Source organism: Gymnogyps californianus, chromosome 28 (assembly GCF_018139145.2).
Source record: "Gymnogyps californianus isolate 813 chromosome 28, ASM1813914v2, whole genome shotgun sequence".
Taxonomy (NCBI): Eukaryota; Metazoa; Chordata; class Aves; order Accipitriformes; family Cathartidae; genus Gymnogyps; species Gymnogyps californianus.
Window position 1 is genome coordinate 2820306 of NC_059498.1, and position 23143 is coordinate 2843448.

General features: G+C 41.7%; 1 protein-coding gene across 2 annotated transcripts in view; it reads left to right on the forward strand.

The window, feature by feature from the left end:
* GPATCH8 (G-patch domain containing 8) overlaps positions 1–23143 on the forward strand; it is a 40966-nt gene that overhangs the window by 4460 nt on the left and 13363 nt on the right. Inside the window, exons 2-5 of one of the 2 annotated variants that reach the window (XM_050911625.1) lie at positions 3724–3796; positions 17262–17329; positions 17807–17893; positions 21830–21973. In XM_050911625.1, coding sequence (XP_050767582.1) covers positions 17303–17329; positions 17807–17893; positions 21830–21973 — 258 coding nt within the window. In that variant the 5' untranslated portion in view covers positions 3724–3796; positions 17262–17302. Of the gene's footprint in view, positions 1–3723; positions 3797–15001; positions 15159–17261; positions 17330–17806; positions 17894–21829; positions 21974–23143 lie in introns of those variants that run through there. The other variant, XM_050911624.1, reaches the window with a different exon arrangement.

A 23143-nucleotide genomic window follows, 5' to 3' on the forward strand; every position in this document is an offset into this window, starting at 1 on the left:
CAGTTCTTGTACGCATCTTTTCATTGTATGCATTTTTTTTTTATTGGCCAGGACCTTTGTCAGAAATTTGTGCTGGGGATATCCTGATCAGGAATCACTGATAACCGTGGAAAGCAGTCAAGGGCATCTTGTCAGGGCACAGGATGGGGAATTGGGGAGGCCAGTTTGAGCTGTTGGAGAAGGTCACTTTGGATGAGGTTTTTCCAAAGTAGCTTAGCCAACTCCCATGAAGGTTTGGTGAAGTCAAGACCTTTACGTTTCCTACACACTTTGGGAAAAGTTATGCTTCATCTGTAATGTGACGTTCTCCATCTGTAAATAGAAATGATCACTACTGAACAGCTCCAAAGTGGTGAGAGTAATGCCAGGAGGTGTAAATTGTTCCATCAAGAGCCTGCCGAGCCTCTGTGTCCTACACTGAGCATCCCGCAGTCTGGTGTCCAGCATTGTTTCCAGGACTGGGTGCCCAGACAGATAGCACTGCTGTTGTGAGTAGTTTGGACAGTAAATGAGAGCTTACTTGCTCACTCAAACACCTATTGGGAGACTTATTTTGGCTGCCTCAGTAATTTTTATTGTGGCTGTAACACAAGGAGCTCCAAAATGATAGTGTAAGGAAGTGAGGAGACTCGTGCCAGCTCTCTGCTGAGAAACGAGGGGATTTCCTCGTTGGGCTGTTGGCGTTTTTGTAGATCGCTGCAACTCTTCCTGTAGGAAAATTGCTACAATGTGAGGATAGTTTATTCAAAAGGAATGACAGTTCTTGACATCGACAGGGGAAGTCTGGTGTAAAAAAAAGATGTCTTTTCTGTGTGAAAGAGTCCACACTTTTACAGAACTTTCACTTAAAAATGCAATTTTAAAAAAAGCTACCAGCTGTTGCAACATTTGCTGCCCCAAGTCAAATTTTGGTCCTAGTATCCCTGGCTACTCCCCAGGCTGCCAGGCTTTGCAGAATGGCTCTCACATGGGAGCCTAGCAAGCCTGGCCTTCCATAATTTAATTTTTAGGGCAGCATTTACGCTGAAGAGCAGTCCTGCCAGTCTGCATCTGTGAGAAGTCTGCGCTAGTGATTTGAAACGGAGGAAGAAGGTCGAACATGGCTAGAAATGAGCAGACTAATGACTAGGTCACAACTCAGATGTTATTATTAAACTCTTAGGGTTGTTCTTCCTATTCAGTGAAACAGAAGATGCTCCATTTCAATTCAGTAATACTTAAGATTAGGAAGTAGTTTCACTGCTTAAGCAAACAAATGGAAGCGATCGGGGGGGAAAACACCCCCTTCCTGGGAACTAAGACAGGATAATATTCAGGCGTAATTCCAATTTATGTCAAACAACTTGCGACCATCCTCTTGAGTGGTTTTGTAAAAGTGGTGCTAATGTGTATAACCCTTCTAAATTTTTCTTTTTTCCCTTTAACATTTGTTTACCCCTTCACTGTGTCAGTCACAACACACCGCTCTTGAATCTCCCAGCTGGTCTTGACTTGTTGAATTTATTTTATGCTTTCACTCTTCTTTAATAAATACATTACTTGCAAGCAGTGAATTGAAAACAAAGCAAAAGAAAAACTACCATTAGTGATTGGACAGTTTCTTACTTTGTGTTACATTTAACTGTTCTTTTGACAGCCCAGTTTTTAAAGCCAGGTTCGTATGGAAATGCTTTCACTCCACTTGCACTGCTTTTGGAAATAGCATACTGCTTCATCTGTCTTTATTTTAGTGCATTCATAACACAACACAGTCAGCACAATGTCTCATCTCCACTTAGCAAAAGATTGCAAAGTACTCCTTGTCCTTTTTTTTGAAAATGCAGCCATTTTTGTCAGCACCGGCTTTTAAAATCGGATTCAATAATCCTTTGTCAGATACAGTTGCAATGCTAATGGTAGAACAATTAGTGCGTTATCCACAAAACCTTTCAACTTCGGGCCCCTTTTGCCTGAAGGACTATGCAGTTGTTGTGGCCGTTAGAGAAACGGCCTGCAGCAGATGTGTTTGCAGGTAAGTTTTCCTATGCTTCCAAACAGATAGTCTTCTCCATGGTGTTTGTGGTTGGAATCCATATTTGTTCATTTTTCCTTTTTTTGCATATACTGATTTAAGCTTTTATAACCAGACATTTCCGTACTTCTTTTTTTTTTTATTTTTTTTTCCATGTAGCCCTAATTATGTCCTGTGGGAGAGCCGGTAGTGTGGGAAAGACGTACACTGTAGCCTTGAAAAATACAGTGAGACAAAATGTATTAACTGGTTATATCAGAAAAAAAAAATTAAATTTATACTTGATAGAATCTTTTTGAGGAAAAATGTGTCCATGCAGCCAATATCTTTGGGAAGATTGTGTCTTTCAAGCTGATTCACCAAAGTTCTGCAAACCATGTGGTCATTTTCTTCAATGTGGAGTGAGTGAACAAACCACTGCTATTCTGATTTCTGTTGACAACTTGGTTACTTAATTAAAGAAACCTGCAGCGCATATATATATATATTTTTTTAAGATTCCATGTACCACTCAAGGTTATGGATTCACAGCCTGTTATAATTCAGGATATTTCCGTGATATCTTGAGTTGTGGTTTGCCTTATGACAATTAATAATCAACAAATACATATCTGATTTTTATTTTTTTATGATTAGAAGGTGAGCATGGTCCTAACTGAGAGTCCTTCTTTGAGGAGTTGACAGTTGGTCACTGCTAGTAAACTGGTAAACGGATCAATAAGGGATAAGCTGTCAGCTTTAGATGGTTAGAAGGGTGCCGTTAGCACTCTTGTTCCTTGTTTCGGGGAAGAAATCTTGCATAAAAACACAATGAATTCCACGCAGAGCCCTGCTCAGCCCTATTTTCAAAAGCTGACACTTAATTGCTGCGTCAGTACTCTTCCACGTATTCCGAAATAGCTTTTTTTTTTTTAGGAAGATGAGACATTATGCTTATTGTTTCCCCTACATGCACTAATGGTTCCTTGCTGTTAACTTATTGCTAGGCCTGTTTCATTCTAACATCTTAGTATTTTTGTTAGTTTACATGTGAAATGCATCACCCAGTCTGTGCTTGAGCTCATTTTATTTAATTGATTTTATTTTTTTTTTGTTTTACTAACCTCACTGTTTTTTCAGTTTAATATTGGCTGCATGCTAGTTTATATATATATATATACATATATAAAAACCCAATCAAGTCTAGCCTGGATTTTGCTATGATTGTGTTTTGGTTTCTAGTGGTGGGGCAGTCTTGCATTTACAACTTACTCAGTATTGTAAAAGCCTGACACACAAACAAAATGACTAAACACATTGTAGATTTTCTTTACAAAAAATCTTAAGTGGTGCTGTCTAGGTGATGGATATGATTGTATAAATAGCTTGATTTTATGCTTTTTACTGTCAATTTTTATTGGTACACTTTATTTTCTCCCACATTGCTTTTTTTTTTTCTTTTTTTATTTTAAACGTGATGCACAAAAGTTGCCCAGCACACCATCAGAAAGTGACCGTCCCCGATACCCCACCCCCCTGGAAAAATTCTAGCCAGCAATTTTTGACATTTGTCTTTCCCTTTTATTGGGCATATATTGCCTTTTCAGTAGCATTTTTTTGCATGCATATATATGTAGAAAATCTCTTGCTCATCACATGTTTAAATGTCAGCGGGAAGGGAAGAATATATTATTGGAATATTTTTGGTTTGTTTTCTCTGTTCTGTCTGTCAGGATAATATTGGACACCGCTTACTCCAGAAACATGGGTGGAAGCTGGGCCAGGGATTGGGAAAGTCACTGCAGGGTAAGTCCAGTAGCTTGTGTCTGAAACGTTCAACACCAGCTTCAGTCTTTAACAAAATTACTTCTGCTTTTTGTTCCTAGATTAGATTTTCTTTCCATTATTAATATATCCAAACAAATGCACTGTTGAGTTTCATATTTAGCAATTTGCAAGTGGAAGCTGCTGCCTCACTTATTGGTACAGGTTAGACATGATGTGTGTGTCGTGTACGTGTAAGAAATCACCGTGTTTGGCCTTTTTGGAGGGAGGTGAATTAACTGCCTACTTACTAACAGGTAGTTGTGCAGCTTCTAAACTATGATATTCTGCTGGCTGGATGCTTTGATATTAAAAGAATTAAAAATACAAGCTAGTTACGATGATCTGTGTGCATGTTTCGCAGTGGTGTCAGAAGCCATTAGAAGGCGAGTAAAAGGGCCCACTGAAGACTGAAAGTGGTGGCAGAGGTTCTCATGGATGGGAGAGGCTCGCTTCTAGTTTCTCCAGAGGGCTTTCACGAGTTTGACTTACTTCTGTTCCCCAGCAGTCTATTTGTCAGGGACTTAGCAAATCTCCTCGAGACACTGTAGTGCTAGTTGAACCAATGCACCTAGTCCTCATGCTGTCTTGAGCCTAAATTTTTCCCGTGACACTAAAGTCCATGATTTAAATTGAGCCAATGCTGCCCAGTTCATGTGGGTGGCTTTAGCCATTCCCCTGGCCAGTATTTCTTGTTCTGCAGAGGTCCTAGCCAGGGTGAAAGCATGCAACTGTGGTGTGTTGAGAAAAACCGAAGGTAGTGCTTCCTATCAGTTACTCCTTATGAACTGCCTGAGTATACAGCGTCTGCCTGTGATACTGCGAGTAAGGTGCTCAGTATTTACTGCAGGCACGAGACTGCGTGCCTGGGCAGTTTCTGTAGAAACCTCTTGGAGTGTTTGAAACTCAAGCGTGCCCTGAGTTCCTCAGAGTAACTTACTCGTGTTCCCATACCCTTAGTCTGAAGACCTGGGAGCTTGTAATTGGACTTCCATGCCCCTACACTGAGCCCATTAGAGAGATAAGTATTTCTGTGCTGTGGAGGACTGTCGAGAGGTAACGAGTTCTCTGAACTCTGGGAATGCATATTAATCTCTTGGACTAAGGCACTCTAACTTCTCAGACAGGACTGCGTTGGTGGTTAATGCTTCTTGCTTCTTCTAACATGGCTTCATTTGAAATCCTCTGGTTAATGCATGGCACTCTTACAGTCCTCTCATGTCCTGTGCTGGTGCCAAAGCTCAGGACGTGGTTATAGTTGTCACCTCTTGGGCTTCTGCTTTGGCATGGCGTTCACTGGATGTGCAATTTGGTCTGTTTTCTCTTTTGGGTGCCCAGTATTGCACTGTGCGTCACCAATGTGGAAACACGGAGACCTGAAAGAGGCTAAAGCCTTCTCCCAGCCCCAGCCGGATTCAAAAGCACAGCCCTGAGGGGCCCTATGCTGTGTGGTGTTGCAGGCACTGACGTGACGGAGTAAATAGCAGATGACTGTACAGTCTTGAGTTTGGGGCAAGAGGATGGTGTCACCATGTCCAGCGGACGAGAGAGCCAGGGCTGCCCACAGGGTTGATCAGGCATTTGCGTTTTGATACTTGTCCAGATTTAGATTTTCCCACTGTGCATTTCAAAGCGTTGAATCTGTGCTGCATCTCTGACTCACGTATTATTGAAGCTCTGGTGATTTGAACTGTCTGGAAGCTACAGACAAATCATGGGTATGGGCTGTGAGGGTTTTCCTGCGCCTCCTGCATTTTAATAGAAACGCAGGAGTAAAAATAGCCCATCTTGTTTAACCCGGGTAGGTGCTGAAACCTTCCTAATGTGGGCTTTGGAGAGCGTGCAGGAGTTGTACAGTGCTGTTCACCTTCTGGAAGGAAAACAGCACCCTGTCCGTCTGACAGACAGACAAACAGCCTCTCCGGCCAAGGTGCCGGGCAGGCAGAGGATGCAGAGGAGTGCTGCTGCTCCAGTTCTGCTCGACATAAAGACATTGTCGCTGTTTAACCCCAGCCGGCAATTAAGCACCATGCAGCCGCTCGCTCACTCCTCCCCCACCCAGTGGGATGGAGGAGAGAATCGGAAAAAAAACCCTCATGGGTTGAGATAAAGACAGTTTAATAGGACAGAAAGGAATGAAAAATAATGATAGTAATAATAATAATATGACAATAGTAATAGTAAAAGAATTAGACTATACAAAGCAAGTGATGCACAATGCAATTGCTCAGCACTCGCCGACCGATGCCCAGTTAGTTCCCGAGCCGCGATCCGCCCCTCCCAGCCAGCTCGCCCAGTGTATATACTGGGCATGACGTCATATGGTCTGGAATATCCCTTTGGGCAGTTTGGGTCAGCTGTCCTGGCTGTGTCCCCTCCCAGCTCCTTGTGCCCCTCCAGCCTTCTTGCTGGCTGGGCATGAGAAGCTGAAAAATCCTTGACACTACTTAGCAACAACTAAAACCATCAGTGTGTTATCAACATTATTTTCCTACTAAATCCAAAACACAGCACTGTACCAGCTACTAGGAAGAAAATTTACTCTATCCTAGCCGAAACCAGGACAGACATCAAGGGCACTGCCTCTTAGTTACGAGCAGCTAGAGCCTGTGCCTGTTGCCTGTGGCATTGATGATGATCCTGTTGGGAGTGTTTAATTCATTATCCGGTGACCTTTTTACATGAATTTTAGATCGTCCCAAAATCCAAATATAAACTGCTGGGAAGGAAACACTTGCATCCAATTTTAATCTTACTCTAGGAGTTTGAAGAGTGAAGTTACTTGATGTGCACTGAGAATGGAAGAGCAAAACAAAAAGGGTCTTCCTCTCTTCCATGTTCCCTTCTTGCTCAGAAAAGACCAGGAGAGATTTCTAAAGAGATGTAAGAATAGCAAATGCAGAGCATCGCTGTTGTTAACTCTGCTTGCTTCGTGCTGTGCTTGAGCCTAAAATGTTAAACAGCCTACAGTTAAGAGGTACAGCAGAAGCAGAACCACTTCAAGTAGCCTTTAGCTGTGAATATGGTATCTGACCTCCTGTAGAAGAAGGCCTTTGCAACAAACCCTCAAAAACCTCTATTTTGGTTTACATATATGGAATTGATACTGCATTCATCTTTTTTCCATGCAGTTGACTTCAATTTAAAAGGAAGTTCATGAGTTCAGTGTGCTTATTTTTGTTATGTAGCTTTTAATTCTAGATGTTCATCAGAACTGATGAACATTTAGTTCCCTCTTTAGTTTCGGTGAATCTAAAAGTTATACTACATTATACTTGCCAGTCATAAATGCTTATTTCTTCTAGTAAGGCCATTATGTTGTTGTTCAACAAGAACTTCATGCTGCAGGACTGTACTGTTGTGATGGCTTCCTTCATGTTAACTACCCACTGTGGATATAATCCAGCAGTGAGAGTGCTGAACTGTTTCTCTGGATGGTGGCTGGAATAGCCTAAAATTCACACTTGCCAATTGCTGGTGGTAAAAATCTGCTGTTGTAGTACACAGGTACCCAGCAGATTGGCTCATTCTCTGCAAAATTTCAGAAGCAGAGTAGTTTTGTACCTACTGGGGCAGCTGCCGTGTGGTGTAACTCTTGTTAACCATCGTAGCTGGTGGAAGAGCTGAGCCACTTGGATAAGCAAGCAAGTAATCCATGTTCTTAACGACATAGCTGTCGTAAGAGAAGCTGTGTTCTAACTGTAACACATCTCCATCTTTTGTTTTATTTTAGATGCGTATTGAGTGGAGTATGACAGGGATAGTGCTGTCATCTCTGACCATGCAGGTGCTCGAATACTGGTTCAGAGAAGCTCATAATGAATTCAGCAGAGTCATTCCTCTGCTCATCTCTTCTCCTGATGTTTTTCACATTTTTTTTCCACAAACAACTTGCGTTATATTTGGAAATGATGCTTCAACTTGCTAACAGCCAATGAATATGAAAAAGCAGACGAGGGGGTTGCCAGTTGACAGGGATCTTTTTAATCTGGAGAGTATGGCTTGGGGAACCACTTTTCTATAGAGATTGTGTGATGGTTGTGCTCTAAGAAATGACAAAATGGTGATTGTAGACTGTTTTCTCTTGGGGGGGAACACATATAATTGATAATCTTGAATTCTGTGGTCTACTGAAAAAATAAAACTAGCAAAAGATGTGGTTAGAAACACTGGCTGACCTTCATGTGAAGTCCTGTGCTAAATGAGACTGAGGATTGTGAATTAATCAGAGGAGTTACATAAGTCAGAAGGGGAATGAGAGGGCTGAGTGAAATCTTGGAATTCAAATACTCTAATGATTTCTCTTGGAATAAGTATTTCATATTAAGTTGAAGTATTATTATGAAAAGCATTGAGAGATTGACATGCAGAAGTGGTATAATTTTAATCATACATTTGAAAATATTTTTATGAGCTCTTCACATTTTCCCTGTGTTTTCAATTTTTTGACAAGTCTTGTTTAAAAAAATAATTGTGCTGAAAACTTCTGTTTTTTCTTTTGGACTTGTGTGTTTAATATGAGGTAATAGTACTCTGGAGGTATAGGTGCAAGACTAAAACCAGTAGTTTAATCTCATTTAATTAGACTAGGGAAAACTGAACAGAGCAGGTGAACGCTATCCTTAGGAAAGACAAAGGCTATTAACTAGCTTTGCCAGAAAACACGGGAATATGTGACTTCATTTGATGCACTCAGAAAGAGGATAACAGGACACAGTGAAATGACCTAGCATTTCAGACTGGCTGATGTTTTAATTTGGCTCTCTTGAATCAGTCATCTAGCTCATCTGGGGAGCCATGCCTGAAGAATTAGATGGCTCTCTGGGATGAGGTCAGGACTGTAGTGTGTGTGTGGTGGGGAATAGCTGATGAGGACAGGGTAGACCTGATAGCGAAGAGCAAGCAGGCAGGCTTTAAAGGCTAGGTAATGCCCCATCTGTGGTATTGCTGAGTTAATTCACAGCCATCCTTCGGTTCTCATGGTTATCCTGCTGCTTCCTCTGTCGTAGCAGGGGCTGTGGAGGGAGGAGAGGGGACAGCACTGAAGGGATGGTTTGCTGCGAATAGAGGTGGTTTGGAGAGTGCGGACCGGTCAGTTAGGAAGGTTTGTCTGATGTTTACTGGCCATGTGGAAGGGACTCTCAGGAAGGATTGACCAGCTTTGGTGGACAGGTCTAGCTCAAACTTAGCTAGTCGCCTCGGGAGCGCGTACTGGGTAATAACTGTAATTATTCAACATGCTTTTCTAGGTTTGCCCTTTTAAAGTTCTCTCTTAAGGAAATGTGCTTCCTTGACTGCAACCTTGATGCTTTAAAATTGCTCCAACACCTGTGCAGAAAGCAGTTATGTTAAGTTTCCCTATACCACAAACTGTGGGTAGTGTACGATTAATTTGATAGGTTTAAAAGCATTGATTTAATTCACGTTCCCACAGTATTCCCAAGACTAGAATTATCCTGGTCTTTTGTGGTATCTCTGAGAGGTGAATCAGAATCTAGTATTTTGCTATGGCAACAGATAACATATGTTTTTGTCATGGCATAGCTATTCTTAAGTACTTAAGTTGTTTAATCCAATAGTTTAGATAATATGGGGTTTTAGTGTAGAACTGGAATTGAGCCTTGAAACTTTATGTATGAAGTTTGCTCCTTGGTTGTCTGTAGGGGACTAAGGCAGTCCTTTCATCACTTGATTATTGTTGTGATGAAAATGTGACTCAGTGTGAAACTAAGTTAAGTTTCAAGGTGGATGGCAATGCTTTGTGGGATGCTGTTTTGTACTAGTACTTGGGTTATCTCAGTTTTTCAGAAAATAGAAGCAGCAGGTGGCTATGTTTAGAAAAGGGAGGTCCCTTTTGGGGCAGTTAGTTGAAGTAGCAGTAGCTTTACCTGTAGCCTTTGGTCCAAAAGAAATGCCTTCTGTCCCCTGATTCCTATTCCTATGTAGTAATAACTTCCTTTTTGTTTGCTTATGTTTTTAGCAAAGTTTTGGCATCATTTCAGCATAACTATTCTGAAAGGCTGGTTGCATCTTCCTGGTGAGCAGCAATACTAATGTAATGCTGCCATGGAGGAGGCAGGCTCCTGCAGTCAGAGCCATGTTCAGTGTCATGGGAGCTCTTGGCAGTGCCATGTAAAGCTGTGAACCCCTTCCTGCATGCTGGTTCTCTTCCACTCAGGCTAAAACCAGTAAACCCTTTACAAATTGTCAAGACAGTGCTGTTCCTCTTGATCAAGGTGTGCTGCAAACTCATGGTATAAATTATACTGGTGACACAGAGAGCAACAGTTACAGGTGTGCATAACGGAACTTTGGTTTTATTTTATCCTTTCATGAGCATATAAATTAGCTAACAAGATAGCAAAGTCAGCTGCATCAGATTTGTTAGAAAATGCTAGAATTGAGTTCCTCCATCTAACTGTATTCTTGTTCCATGGTTTTCAATTAAAAAAAAAGCACAAGTGGATTTCTGCTCTGACTTGCAAATTCTGTGATGATAAATATAGTCATCGTTCCCCCTCTTCAGTTATACTACGATGCAGTTCTTATTTGGCACGTTCTTCAGTAAATCTGTTCAGACAAGCTCTTGTTTTCCCTCTTGGTATAAAGGATAAGTAGAGTGAAAGAACAGAACTGTCTGACAGAAATGCTAGAAGATGTGCAGTGAGGAGGAGAGCCTGCAGGTGAAGAAGTGATCCTGTGGCTAAGGCAGGAAATATCCGTTCTCTGGCAGCCTCGGTGATAATTCTCATTTCTGAGATCAAGCTCAGTAAGAGTCACTATTCCCAGACAGTGTCAGGTGGCCGCGGGTGATGCACACTATGTTTTCTGGATGCCGGTTTTGTTAGACGTGTGGGGAGTAATAAGCGGAGCTTTGACCACTCGAGCAACTGAGATCAGTCGCAAATGTGATCGCTTGGCAGCTGTGGCTTGGAGAAATAAGCTCAGGGTTTGAATTCCAGAGGTCTTGAATCCTGGCTCTGTCACCAGTTCGCCAAATGGCTTACAGCTAATATATTAATATATTTTTCCATTTGTTAAATCGTCTGATCTCATGAAGGCAGACAGAGTAGATGTTTGTCAGGCCTTGAGAACATGGAACAATGAGCATCTGAGAAAAACACCACGAGGAAATGAGGAATGTTATTTCTTTCTGGGTTTTGAAGCTTTGTAATAAGTACAAGAAAATATGGAAGAGAAAGATAAAAATGCTAAACAGTGCCTTATTCAGTAAGTATGGAATGATTTGGCAGTCTTACCCAAGAAATAGATGTGAATACAATCTTACCTTCCTGTATCTTAACATGTCCTCATGGGAATCTGAATTCTGACATAGACTAACATTTCCACGCTTGTGCTTGCAACATAAATCATTGCAATAGACTAATATTTTCATGTGAAGTTAGCTTTGAAAAACCTGGGTAACGTGGCTTTGAAAGCCTGCTATCATCACACCAATCTTCGTTACTATGTCGAAATCCACAAGACCGCAGACCTAAAGGAAAGTTTACTTAATGCCTCAATCTCCTTTGGGGGAAGCAGTTGCCCCCTTGTTTGTTTTCGAATGTGCAAGATCCTTCCTTCGATTACTGGTGATAAGTTTATGGGTTACTTGAGTGTGTGTAGTCAGTGAAATCATAATTCTTTCAGTGACACATGCTTATTGTGACAGAGATGGCCTTCTCTTGGCTTAGTATCAGGCTTTATTGCCCTTTGTGTTCGTATAATGTTAAAGCAGTTTAATAAAACTGTGAAAGATGAGTGCATGGGAAGTGAGTAGTCATGGCCGTGCACAACCTCCCCCCACTCTTGCAGTGTAGCCTTAAATCAGATAGGACTCTTCAGCCCTCTCCACTTACCAAGATGAAGTAAGACAGCAACTCTTATCTCTGATTTCTATTCTAGATCAACCAAGATTTACGTTCTTGCTCTAACATCTTCCATGTTGTTCTTTAATACCATTGATCATCATTTGGGTTAGGGATGTTTTTTGACCCAGACTCTGCTGTGTGCCTTTCCTTGCAGAAGTTCAGGGAGTTCTGCTTGGTTTTCTGCCAGTGTCACCCTTGGTTTGTGTGTCAAAGAAGATCTGAGCTCCTGTTTGAAGTTTTCCATGTGATTGGGGTGTTTGCAACTTGTCTTTCAACTGTCATTTCTCTCCTGCTTAGTAAGGATTAAGTTCACAGTGCAGTTTTTGTGTACTTGGAAAACAGTTTCTCCTCACTGGTACTTGATGCTCGTCACTGAGGATGATAGATGTTTCAGACTTTGAATCTCTTGATTGTTTGTGACCCCTTCCAGAAATCTGATATAAACAGGATGAGCTCACAAATCTAATTCCCAAAGGAGACTAGGATAAAAGGTTGCCCTTGTTTGTTTGTTTGCTTCTTGCAGCAATCAGAATGAGCTTGATAACATAGCATCATTTTTAGCCAGCAAGGAGCACCACGGAGCATGCCAGGACTTGTTCACCAGTAAAAATCAGTGGATTTCCTCATCTCTCTGCTTCTGATGTACTGAATGAGGAGTCTGAATTTTCAGCGTGACAGCTCTTGGGCTATCGAAACAGGCAATAGACCCAGGAAAGTTTTGAGAGCTTGCAAAATCCTGATCTTTGAAAATGGAACTCATCCACGACCACAGTGACTCCTCCCTACCTCACATCTTCACAGAGACAATGCAGTTGAATGGTGATCATGCCCTGTATCTGTGGATGTGTTGCTGTGGGCAGTGGTAGCTAACTTCAGGCACCTATTGACCTCTTACAGCCTGTAGTGGGCTTTGTACCACAGGTGACTAAACAAACTGACCCTTATCCACCAGAGCAAATCCAGTGATGTGATCATGAAACTCCGCAGTGCTGCCTTCACACAGCCGTGTTTCTAAGCTCTGTGGTAGTCCCTTTCCAAGAGCAATTAAAACTGTGGTTTTGTTTTCGGTTGTAGCATAAAGATAGCGAGTAAGTAAAAATCCTCTGTGCTCAACGAGATCACATCCCGCTGTTTGAATCCTCCTGAGATGCTTAGTTCATGAAATTCTCCTCTGATGAAGAGTGTGATATCAGTCAGTCCTCTAGGATTATATCCCACAAAGCTTGTACCTGGGAGGAATTTCTATTAAGATGTCAACATAGTGAGCAGGATTAAGGCTGTTTTGTTACCTCTCTGGTGCTTACATGCTATCATGTGATACACTGAAATATATTTGATTGAATTGTGTTAACGCATAATTTTGGGGGTACATCTTTTTTTCAATGGGAGCATCCTGTTCTTTCGCTGTCATTAAACAGACCTTCAGAAACGTCTTGTATCTTATTGCAGTGCACGATATTGCTGGAGGGAGGAGTTCTTCTGAATCTGCAAATTGTCAATGAAAACTGGTTTCTGTTTTGACTGTTTAAAAAAAGATAAAATGTGCACTAGTATTGACAACGCCAGCGTTTCTAGACGGGCTCAGATGGTAGGTCCATCTGGTGCAGCGTCCTGTTTTGAAGAGCAGAGCAGCATCTACCCTCTGTGTCCAGAGAAGGAGCACGCGCCCTGCAGCTGGCAACTGGAACGATAATCCTTCGCGTACAGCATGACTTGGTGTCTGATACTAAAGCCCTGAAGCGTTAGGATTAACTCTTTTCCCAAGATTTGTTAATTTATAGCACTGCTGGCAAAGTCTTTGCTCATATCCAATAACTTTGTGCAATTAAAAAGGAGTGAATTTGGAGAAGCTTGCCCTGCAAGGTGCTGCCTGCAGTCTGCCTTCTCCCTGCCGCTGGCAGATGTCTGGGCAGGCACGGGGCTCTAGGAAGGAGGCTGGCTGTCGGGGTGTATTTGGGGGTGAGCAATTTTTCACAAGCTGGGAGAAAGGTGTCCCCATTTCTTTGGGAAGAGGAAAGCAAAACAAGTATATCTGGTCAGTTTTGAAATCTCATTTCATTTCTGAATTAAGGAAATAATTACAAACTTGAAGTAAATTAAGAAAATGGGATTTTCTAAGGTGCAACTCTTGTGTAAGCTGTTTTTCCCATCCTGCTGGAGGTTTATGCTTTGTCCTCTCCACAGAAGTTTTCCCCTTGCGTGGAAGTGTTTTATACAATAACCCTCTCTGGTTTGGAGTTTGTAGCCTGTGTAATGTGACCAGTCTGTAAAGGAAAAAGTTTGTGACCTGGTTCAGAAAGAAAATACGTTTTCTGGGGTGTAGGGGGCCGGGGCACGGACACAGCTTTGTGTGTTCTGCATGATTTACCGTGTGGGGGGGTTAGTTGTCGATGTGGCAGTGCTTGCAACCCTGCATAGTGGCATAAAGTGTGGGAATTCTTGCCCTTTCTTGAAAGCTCAGTTTTTCCCTTCAAAGTACGTTGGTGTACCCGAAAAGAGTCAGCAGGAACCCTAAACCTGAGAGTCCCACAATGTCTGAGAACCATATTTACATGCTGGTAAAGATCCCGTTGTCATGCACAGGAGCTCTGGAATAAATTTTCGTGAGGAAGTTCTTTAAAAGGAGAACTTAAAGAGCTTAAGTTAAGTCCCATTTTCCCCTTTGGCTGCTCTCCATCTTCCGCCCAGCCCGCTTGGCAGTCAGTGGGGTGAGAGGTGGCCCTTTGGCCACACAGAGCCTGTTCCTTTCCCTCAGCCGTAGTGGCTTTCCGAGGACACGGAGCGAGGCTCCCCTGGCCCCAGTGACCCACCGCCCAGCGCTTTGCCCGGCAGCGTGTCCTGCTGCCCTGGACAGAGCCGCGGTTTCGGTGGTGGGGATGGGCACTGCTGCCCGTAGCTGTGTTACGTGCTCAACGTGGTCGGACGTGGCGCTTGTCGGCCGGGTGTCATGCTGGGCGGCTGTGCTGGGTGGCTGCCGTGGTATTTCATTCATAATGAAATGATGGTTAAGTTTAATACAAAGGCATCGCTTTTCGCATTGAATACTTTCCTCTTACCTGAAAACAGAGCTCCTTTTGACCCAAAGTATTTGTAATTGCCTTAAGATCCTGATTTGTTTCCTTTTTAAACTGCCTGCTTAAATGTGCCTCAGTGCCTCTTTTAAATTGGGCTGTCACCAGGAGCTCAACCTCTTCCAACACCCAAAACTTTCAGGTTGAGAGCGCAGCTCTGAAAACAAATAACTGCTCCTCAAAATCTACCCGCTCCCTGATTCCACAGGGCAAAGCATGGTGATGGGGTGGAGGGGTGAGGAAGAAGCCTCGTATTATTATTATTTTTTTTTTAACCCATCCTACCTGCCTACTACAAACGGCCTATTTTCTGCCCCTAATGGTTTCTGCCTAACAAATGGTGTTTCTTTTTTACAGCGTTATGATCCTGGACTTGTTGTGGTGATGGTAAACTTAGCAGTGGTAATTTTTTATTTTCAGACTGAATTACTCCTTTTGTCATCAGTGCACCAATATGTTAGGCTTACTTTCTCTGTTGTAGCCATCATCCTTCTGCTTGGTCTTTCATTTTCCTTTCCTTTCCTTTCTTTATGCACACTTGTCTGATCCTTGTTCATTAAAGGGTATTGCTAAGAAGGGATGTTTCTGTTTGTGTTAGAACTGCCAAAATCAGTTTAAACATAAATTTCTAATACTGTCCAAACTTGATTTTTCCCCAACACGATGGGCACTAGCACTTGCTACTGCAATTTCCAAATAGATTTTGAAAAAAAAAAAAAAAAAAAAACCCAAAAAACTTTGACTGCCTTAGAAGGCAAAAGTACTGATGCATTGTTTGTACGCAGGGGTTTACCAGGGCAATGAGGCTGCATCGAAAGATCTCGATTGCTGGAGAAACAAAACAAAACAAAAAACCACAAACCAAAACAGAAAGAAAAAAGCTTGCAAAAAAAAAATAATAAATTGTTGGCACTTGCTGCCAGCCATTCCATTTGGGTTCACCACTTACCAGTAAATCCCTCGCTGAGACGTTATGAAAGTGATATTGCACTTAGGAAGTCATTTTTATAACCTGTCTTTAATTTGGTCCTTTTGCTAAAAATTGCAGTCACTGCTTACTTTATTATACCATTGGGCGTAAGAGAAACATTATGGAACGGAGAACAATTAAAATACCCAAACAAAAGCTCAATTCAAAATATCATTTTGGATCAGCGTGATAACTATTTTTGGACTTGGTGGATATATGCCTGTCAAATTTATGGGCGTATAAGCAAAACAATAAAGCGATTAATTAAAATGGACTTGTTTCTGAAAGAAAAACACATGCCTCTGTACTTTAAGAGTTAAAAAGACACAAGTCTGACCAGAGTGGGTTTCCTTTGAGGACTCTGGAGTCTTGGGATCTGTGGGCTGTCGCTTTTGCAGGAGTTCTAGAGAAAGCTGATATTGGAGAAGAGAGAAGTTGATGCCTACACAGGTTTTCTGAGGCAGTTTTAAAGACTTTAACCTCTTGCGCATGTGGATGGCAATGGAATATTTTTGGCATGATTAAAACCTGTAGATCTTTCAGCCCAAAGGTATAATATATGTGTATGTGTGTATAACAAAACAGTTGTTTACACCAAAACAAGAGCAATAATAAGGGAAGTAAACATTCTGTTTTTTTACTCAAGGTATGCACCGGATAAGGTAAGTACTTTTTCAGTGGGCTTACATCACAACGAACAGCGCGAGTTGTGATGTAAAAATAAAAATAATAATAATAATAAAAAAAAAAAAGCTGTGGTAGTAAAGTGCTTGTCTGCCCCATTTTGCTTTGTTTGGCTGGTTATGAGTGGATTAAAGATATGTTTTTAAAAAAAAAAAAATATCTCCAGCATAGTTTGATTAGTTCAAAGTCAATTTTCTTCGCAACTAGTCCTTTTCACAGCTTACAGATGACACAGCGAGTGCTAGAGCATCTCTCTGCAGGAGCTGGGGAAGCAGGTGCCCGACCACCTGGCCTGGGCCGGGCGGTCGTTTGGGATGAAAGAAGTTTGGCTTCTGTGCCATGCTTCTCGGTCAGCTTTCCTTACTCTCGGGAAGGGACAAAAGTTGGCGGGAGGGAGGCTTCCACATCTTTTACAGGAAAGTCCTAATCAATTATTAACGTGGTAGAGCAGTAAAATGTATTTAATAGCTTTTTCACTTGCATCAGAAGATGAGGAGTATGTATTGCCTGATGTGGAAGCATTGAGAGGAAGGCTCATTTCTCAAGTCCTGTTAACAGCCCTGCCCTAGGACTTGTCGTGGTTGAACATTAACCACAAGAATATTTTACGTGACCAGTTAATATTCAGAAAATACCATTTATCAGTACTCGGGGTGCATTTAACTGTAATCGGTTTGGAGCCGAGAAGCGGGTTTGACTGTAAGCTGTGAGAATGGCTTGTGTTTGGTTCACTGTAGCTTTCTGGTCTCTGCACTCCAAGGCAAGATCTCTAACCACCCAAACCCAATGTGTAAAGCGAGCTGTGGTGATGGACCGGCCCCTGACCGCCTGTGTGTGTGTTCCTCTTACAGGGAGGACAGATCCCATCCCTATCGTCGTCAAGTACGATGTCATGGGCATGGGGCGGATGGAAATGGAGGTAAGCTCGCCCGGCTCCTGCCCTGCACCCGGTCACTCCTTGCATGGCTCTTGGGGAGTTGATAGGGAAGAAATTTAAAAGTGAGAATTTGTGCATCAAAGGTAATGAAAAACTTGCTCTTAACACAGTAAGAAAACACTTCTCAAAATACATACTCTGTTTACCCATGGGTACCTGAGTTCTGAGGTCTGGATGCTATCCGAAATTCCTGGGCTTTGCGATTTCACTTCTGCAAAGCTGAGGCTGCTGTCAGCAGTGGACGAGCCTGCTGGGAGCCTCCACCTTGGAAGGATTAATGAACTGGTTTGCATGTGGGTTACACTGTGGGATGACAAAACGGGGAAAGTGAAGTACAATATGCAAAGATTCTGTTTCGAACCTCATCTTTTTTAAATTACACATTCTGGCAGTCTCAGTAGTGCAAAGTATTTATGGGACAAATTGCATCTCTCTTTTTTTTAAAAAAAAAAAAAAAAGCTTGACTATGCCGAAGATGCCACTGAGCGGAGGCGTGTACTGGAGGTGGAGAAAGAAGACACTGAGGAGCTGAGGCAGAAATACAAGGTACTGAAATGGGGGCATTAACATCAAAGTTCCCGTGGGCTGAATGGGAGAGGATTTTTTCTGATAGGACAGAGCTGCTCTTGTTAGGCTGCGGTAATGGTAGTAGGAATTAAGTATTCTTGTTTTTTGTCATGTTGAGATTATGTATATTTTAACAAACTGGTTATTCACTTCCTGGAATTAACCTTGATGTTTGTTTAGCTGCTTAAGAGCTACAGGATAGCAGCAGGGCTTTCTCTGTGTGCTTTGCTCCTGTTCTGGAAAGAACAGTCCTAGGGTAAGCAGAACATTTCCTTCCCTAGACCCAGGGCTGCCAAATTTTTCTAGTGAACCTGCCACGTTGTCAGTGCAGAATCTGCAGATGCAAATGTTAGATGGGCAGTTATCAGCTGGAAGTGGAGTAGATCTGTTACTGAGCAAGCAGTAAGTAGTGCATTATGATATTGTTGCATAAATCCTGCTTTCTTTGAAACAGTAGGACACTGCTCCAGTTTTGAGAAATCGATGGGCTGTATCTCTTTGGAAGAATTTCTCAGGCAGCATTACCAAAAAAAAAAAAAAAATTCTGTATTTCCATAGGGTTTACAAAACCTGTGGGTTTTTTTGTAAGCCAAAGACTGTTATCTTTTTAATGATAAAAATGGGCCATCATGTTGGCATTGAGTATGACATGTTGGAGCATACTTGGATTAGCTGTAACTGAGTTCTCTGTGGAGACATGGTCTTTGCTAGTCCTTTAATCCACTCTTCCACTTACCAGCCTGTAAAGTACATCGAGTCTTAAGAAAGCCTGCTTGTTTAATTATCCTGAGATTTGAGAAGTACTGGGGTTGAAGAAGAGCCCTAGACATTAGAATAAAAGGCCAGTTTTGCATAAATTCTAGTTCTTTGAGGAATAATGAAAAAGTAGTTTCAATTCCATTAAAATTAAACATAACCATGGCAAATCTAAAATTCCATTTCACTGGTTCAACAGTTAATACTGCAGGCAGTTTATTCAGCTACAAAAATTTATAGCCTCCTTTCCTGATTTTTTTTTTTCGTAAGTTGAGACCTTGACTTGCTTGGTAAGTGAATTGCTGGTATATTTGTTCATTTAAAAATAAAAGCCATTGTAATTACTTTTAAAGCTAATTATTAGTTTGGAGCTGAACGCAGTTAGTGATCTCTTCTGGCACACTTTAAAGTACAAGCGTGCTCTTAAATGGGCTTACGCAGCCAGTGCTGAACAGTTCCTCTACGTTCAGGTGCATGTTCTCCTTGAAGATGTTTCTCCTTTTTGTTGTTTTTAATCTCCTGCTGGGTGGCATGCTGCTCACACTCTACAAAGGGAAGGTTTGGCTCTGACGTTGGCTGTTCTCGGGCAGCGTGTGGCCGAAAGCCTGGATCCCTTTCTGCAGCAAACCCCCAGCTGCGATGCTGGGCATCTTCAGACAGCAGCAGCTGTCGAGTACAAAGTATTTCTTCGTTTCAGAGCGGTTGGTAGGAGCTCTTGTGTGAACTGCATGTAATGATGTTTTATCTCAGGTCTGCAATGCGATTTATAGTGAAGTTCTTGGGTTTTGCAATTGTCTTTTCAAATGCAGTTGAATGTGCGTTGCTCTGAGACTGTTTTGTCTTCCTGCCGTTATTCAGCACAGATTTTTTTTTTTTTTTTTTCAGGAACTCTGTGGAGCAGTAGCAGTCTCTCCCAACTCGAATGTGTTTTTATTAGCATGCTTTATCGTTAGGCTCTTGCATTTCTGTATTAATCTGTGAAAAATCTCTGCAAGTGTAATTTTTTTCATTGCTCCGCAGGAGTCCATTATGTAATTGCCAACTGTGGCCGCATCCTGATTAGCCATTCAGTGAGTCTCAAAGGAATTTGAGATAACTCTGCAACCAAGAAGCAAGCAAGAAATGTTCTTTAATTCCCTTCTTTCGTGTAGATTCTGATCATTCAAATGGCTGTGTTTTCATTGTTTAGCCACAGGATGCTTTCTGAAAAAAACCTCCACGTGGTGCAGGAAGCTTGTTCAGGGTTTCGGAGGAACTTTAAATGTCATTGTTCTGTGGATCTCACGCTGCTCTGTTTTCCTTTCTTGTCTTCCTGGAGACCTGCTTCAGGCTCAAACCTCTAGATAGTTTTGTTGATTTCTTTTTTTTTTTTTTTTTTTCCCCCTTCTTAACGAGGGCATCTGGTAATAGATGGAAGCAGGAACTTGAAATAGATTTTTTTTTTTTTTTTTTTTTTAAAATTTAGATGATGAACAGTGCTTTAAATCGGAAAAAAAAAACCTTTTAGCACTAGAATTTTTCAGGTATTCCCCCCCTGGGTGTTGAAATTTTTTTATATGAATTTTGCATTATAGAAAACATGCTCAGCAATATTATTTTAATGTAATTCTGATGTGGTAACTGGGAGATAAACCATATTGCCTTCAACAAGATCTTAAATAGAAAAAAAGCTTTCATAGTATATCTTTCTTAAATGCTTGCTAGCTCCTCTTGCTAATGCAAGGAAATTTCCCATAAGAAGTTTGTATTGAAGACGGAAACTCTTAAACTCTTAAGTGCTTCTTCTCAAATGTTAGGCTATGTTTTCTTATATAATTTCTCTTTATTCCAGTTGAAATGCATATGGTAAATAGCTATATGGGGTTTGCTGATGTTAGTACAGCGTACTTTGTAATACAACATTTGTAGGTTTTTTTTTTTTTTTTTTTTTTTTTAGTTTGCATCAGCCTAAGTGCTTCCATCTTGTTAAGGTGAACCTTCCCCAGCTTTCTTGTAGAGAGTGGTGATGTTTTATTAATTTTGCCGGTTGGATTGTAATTGAAATGACCTGGCTAGAGGAAGAAGTTGCTTAGCCCGGAGGTTAGTGTATGTCTCAGCATCAGGAGCGTTTTGGAGCCCCCCTCCCCAGTTGCTGAGCCCCCCAGGTCCGTATCGGCTGCGGCTGTGCCCTGGGGACGGGGCTCACAGAGCAGCACAGGCTCACTTCCAGGCACTCGACTTCGAGCCATTACAGCCACTTGAGGGACTGGGATTTCCGCGGCGTCCCAGAGCTTTTTGACTCTGTCAGTCAAGAAGCTGCTACTTTTCCTTATAGCAAAAGAGGGGAGGACATGACTGTTGCCAGTTTAGACACCTCACCTTTGCTTGGAGATTTGGTTTTGCACCTATACAAATGTTGAATTATATAAGGAAAAAAAAATACTGTCTGCAACCTCTAAGGCGGTCTCCCTCCCCCTCTTTTATTAAGTGGCAGCTACCTGTACCCACTCCCAGTGTAATCACTGTATTTGAGCTCAGCTTAATGGACAGCATTGCTCCTGGGAAGATTTCACTGACTGAAAAAGTACACTGAAGTGAATTAGGCTCAACGGTTTGTGAACTGTGCTTTCCCAGCCGCGGATCTGTGTTCCTCCCTATTGAATTGCAGACAAACTGAGATCAAGCAGACATCTGTTAGCACTCAAAATGGAGGAAGTATCAGCATTTAAAGTTCTAAGATTCTGTTCCAAAAGCAGTGATTTTCCTTGGTTTGATGCGTATTTTGTGCATCTTATGTGAGCAGGCAGCTGCCAGTTTGTTGATGTGTTAGCTTGAGGCTTTGAACCTCTCTTTTTGTCTCAGACAATCCAGCAGGCTCTCCTCTTGCAGCCGCAAAACTGCCTTCCTGCCATCAGCACTGGATGTCTTTTTTTAAGCAGTGTCCTTTTACTGATACCTGTGCTAACGACAAGATTATGTTCTATGTTAGGAAACTAAGTCAAGGCTAGGTTGGTAGTGTTGCAAAGTTATCCTTCATACCTTTTAATTTGCAAAGACTGGTCAGCTTAATAAATAGAATCATCGGTGTACGCTAAGGTTTTCTTAAGGACTATTTTTCCTTAAAGGATTAGTTCATCTTCCAGTTTGTTTAACAGAAGCATTTTTTTGTTAATTTTGCAGGATTATGTTGATAAAGAAAAGGCAATTGCCAAGGCTTTGGAAGACCTCAGAGCAAACTTCTACTGTGAACTCTGTGACAAGCAGTATCAAAAACATCAAGAGTTTGACAACCACATAAACTCTTACGATCATGCTCACAAGCAGGTAAACAAGTGTTGATAGCACAATTCATCAATTTTATATTCATTGCAGCAGTCTTGTTTGTGCTTAATACTTTGAATTTCCCCAGTGTATTTATTTTCCTTATAGCCCCGGGAATAGGTGTTTTATGTCACTGGTTAAGATTCTTATGCCCACCATACATTTAAAAAAACCCAAAACAACAAACAAAAAAACCCAACCCACGGTTGGCATCAAGGAGTCCAGTTTTGAATGACCCAGGAGCAGGAATGGGCTGCTGTTAGACTGGGAAGAGTACACGTGCATATGGATGGCTCCCAGTTTGCATCAGCTTTTAACATAGTACAACTTTGGAGACTGATGATATGCCATGTGTGCGCATTTTAATACTTTAGTCTGTGTTCTGTCAAGTTGCTGAAAACAGACTAGGAAATAATGGGCTGTGTCAAAGGAATTGTAGAAAAGGAGCACTTTCCAAATTCTGTAACCCTCAGGAGAAGGTGGATCCAGAATCTGTGTGGAACTGGCTGTGGTCCCAAGGTAGGGATGTACCATGGCATCTACATGATACTTCATACTGCACAGTAGATAATAAAAGTTCATGTGTTAGCCTGATCTATTTGACCATTTGAAGCTGCTAAATGAGATGTAAATGTACAGCAGATAGCGGTGTTGTGCTCATCTAGAGTTGAAATTGCTCAAAAGAGGTTTTTTGATATTCCTAGTCATAAATTCTAACAAAACAATCATTAAAATGCTGATAACTTCTGGAAGATGTGCTGTAGAGTACTAGATCTTGCAAAATAGCAGTGAAGCAACAGCTTAAAAACAAGGATATGGCATTATAGAGTATGATTTCCTCCTCCCCCCCCCCCCCCCCCCCCCCCCCCCCCCCCCCCCCCCCCCCCCCGCCCCGTGTATTAAGTGTAGGATATGATAGTTCAAAGTAAATTCACTAAGGGAGTCTTAACAGGAATTCTCAAATTCACTAAGGGAGTCTTAACAGGAATTCTCATGGCAGAGCAATTTCTGTTTGCATACTGTGATGAACTGTGGTTTAATAGAATGAATTTCTGCTCCTAATTGTTTTACTTTGTATTGGGAAAATGGGCTGCTTTGACCGAGCTGGTGGCACAGTCGTGGTAGCTGATAGCAGTGTACTTCATCTAAAGGTTTCCATCAACTTCGTTGAAA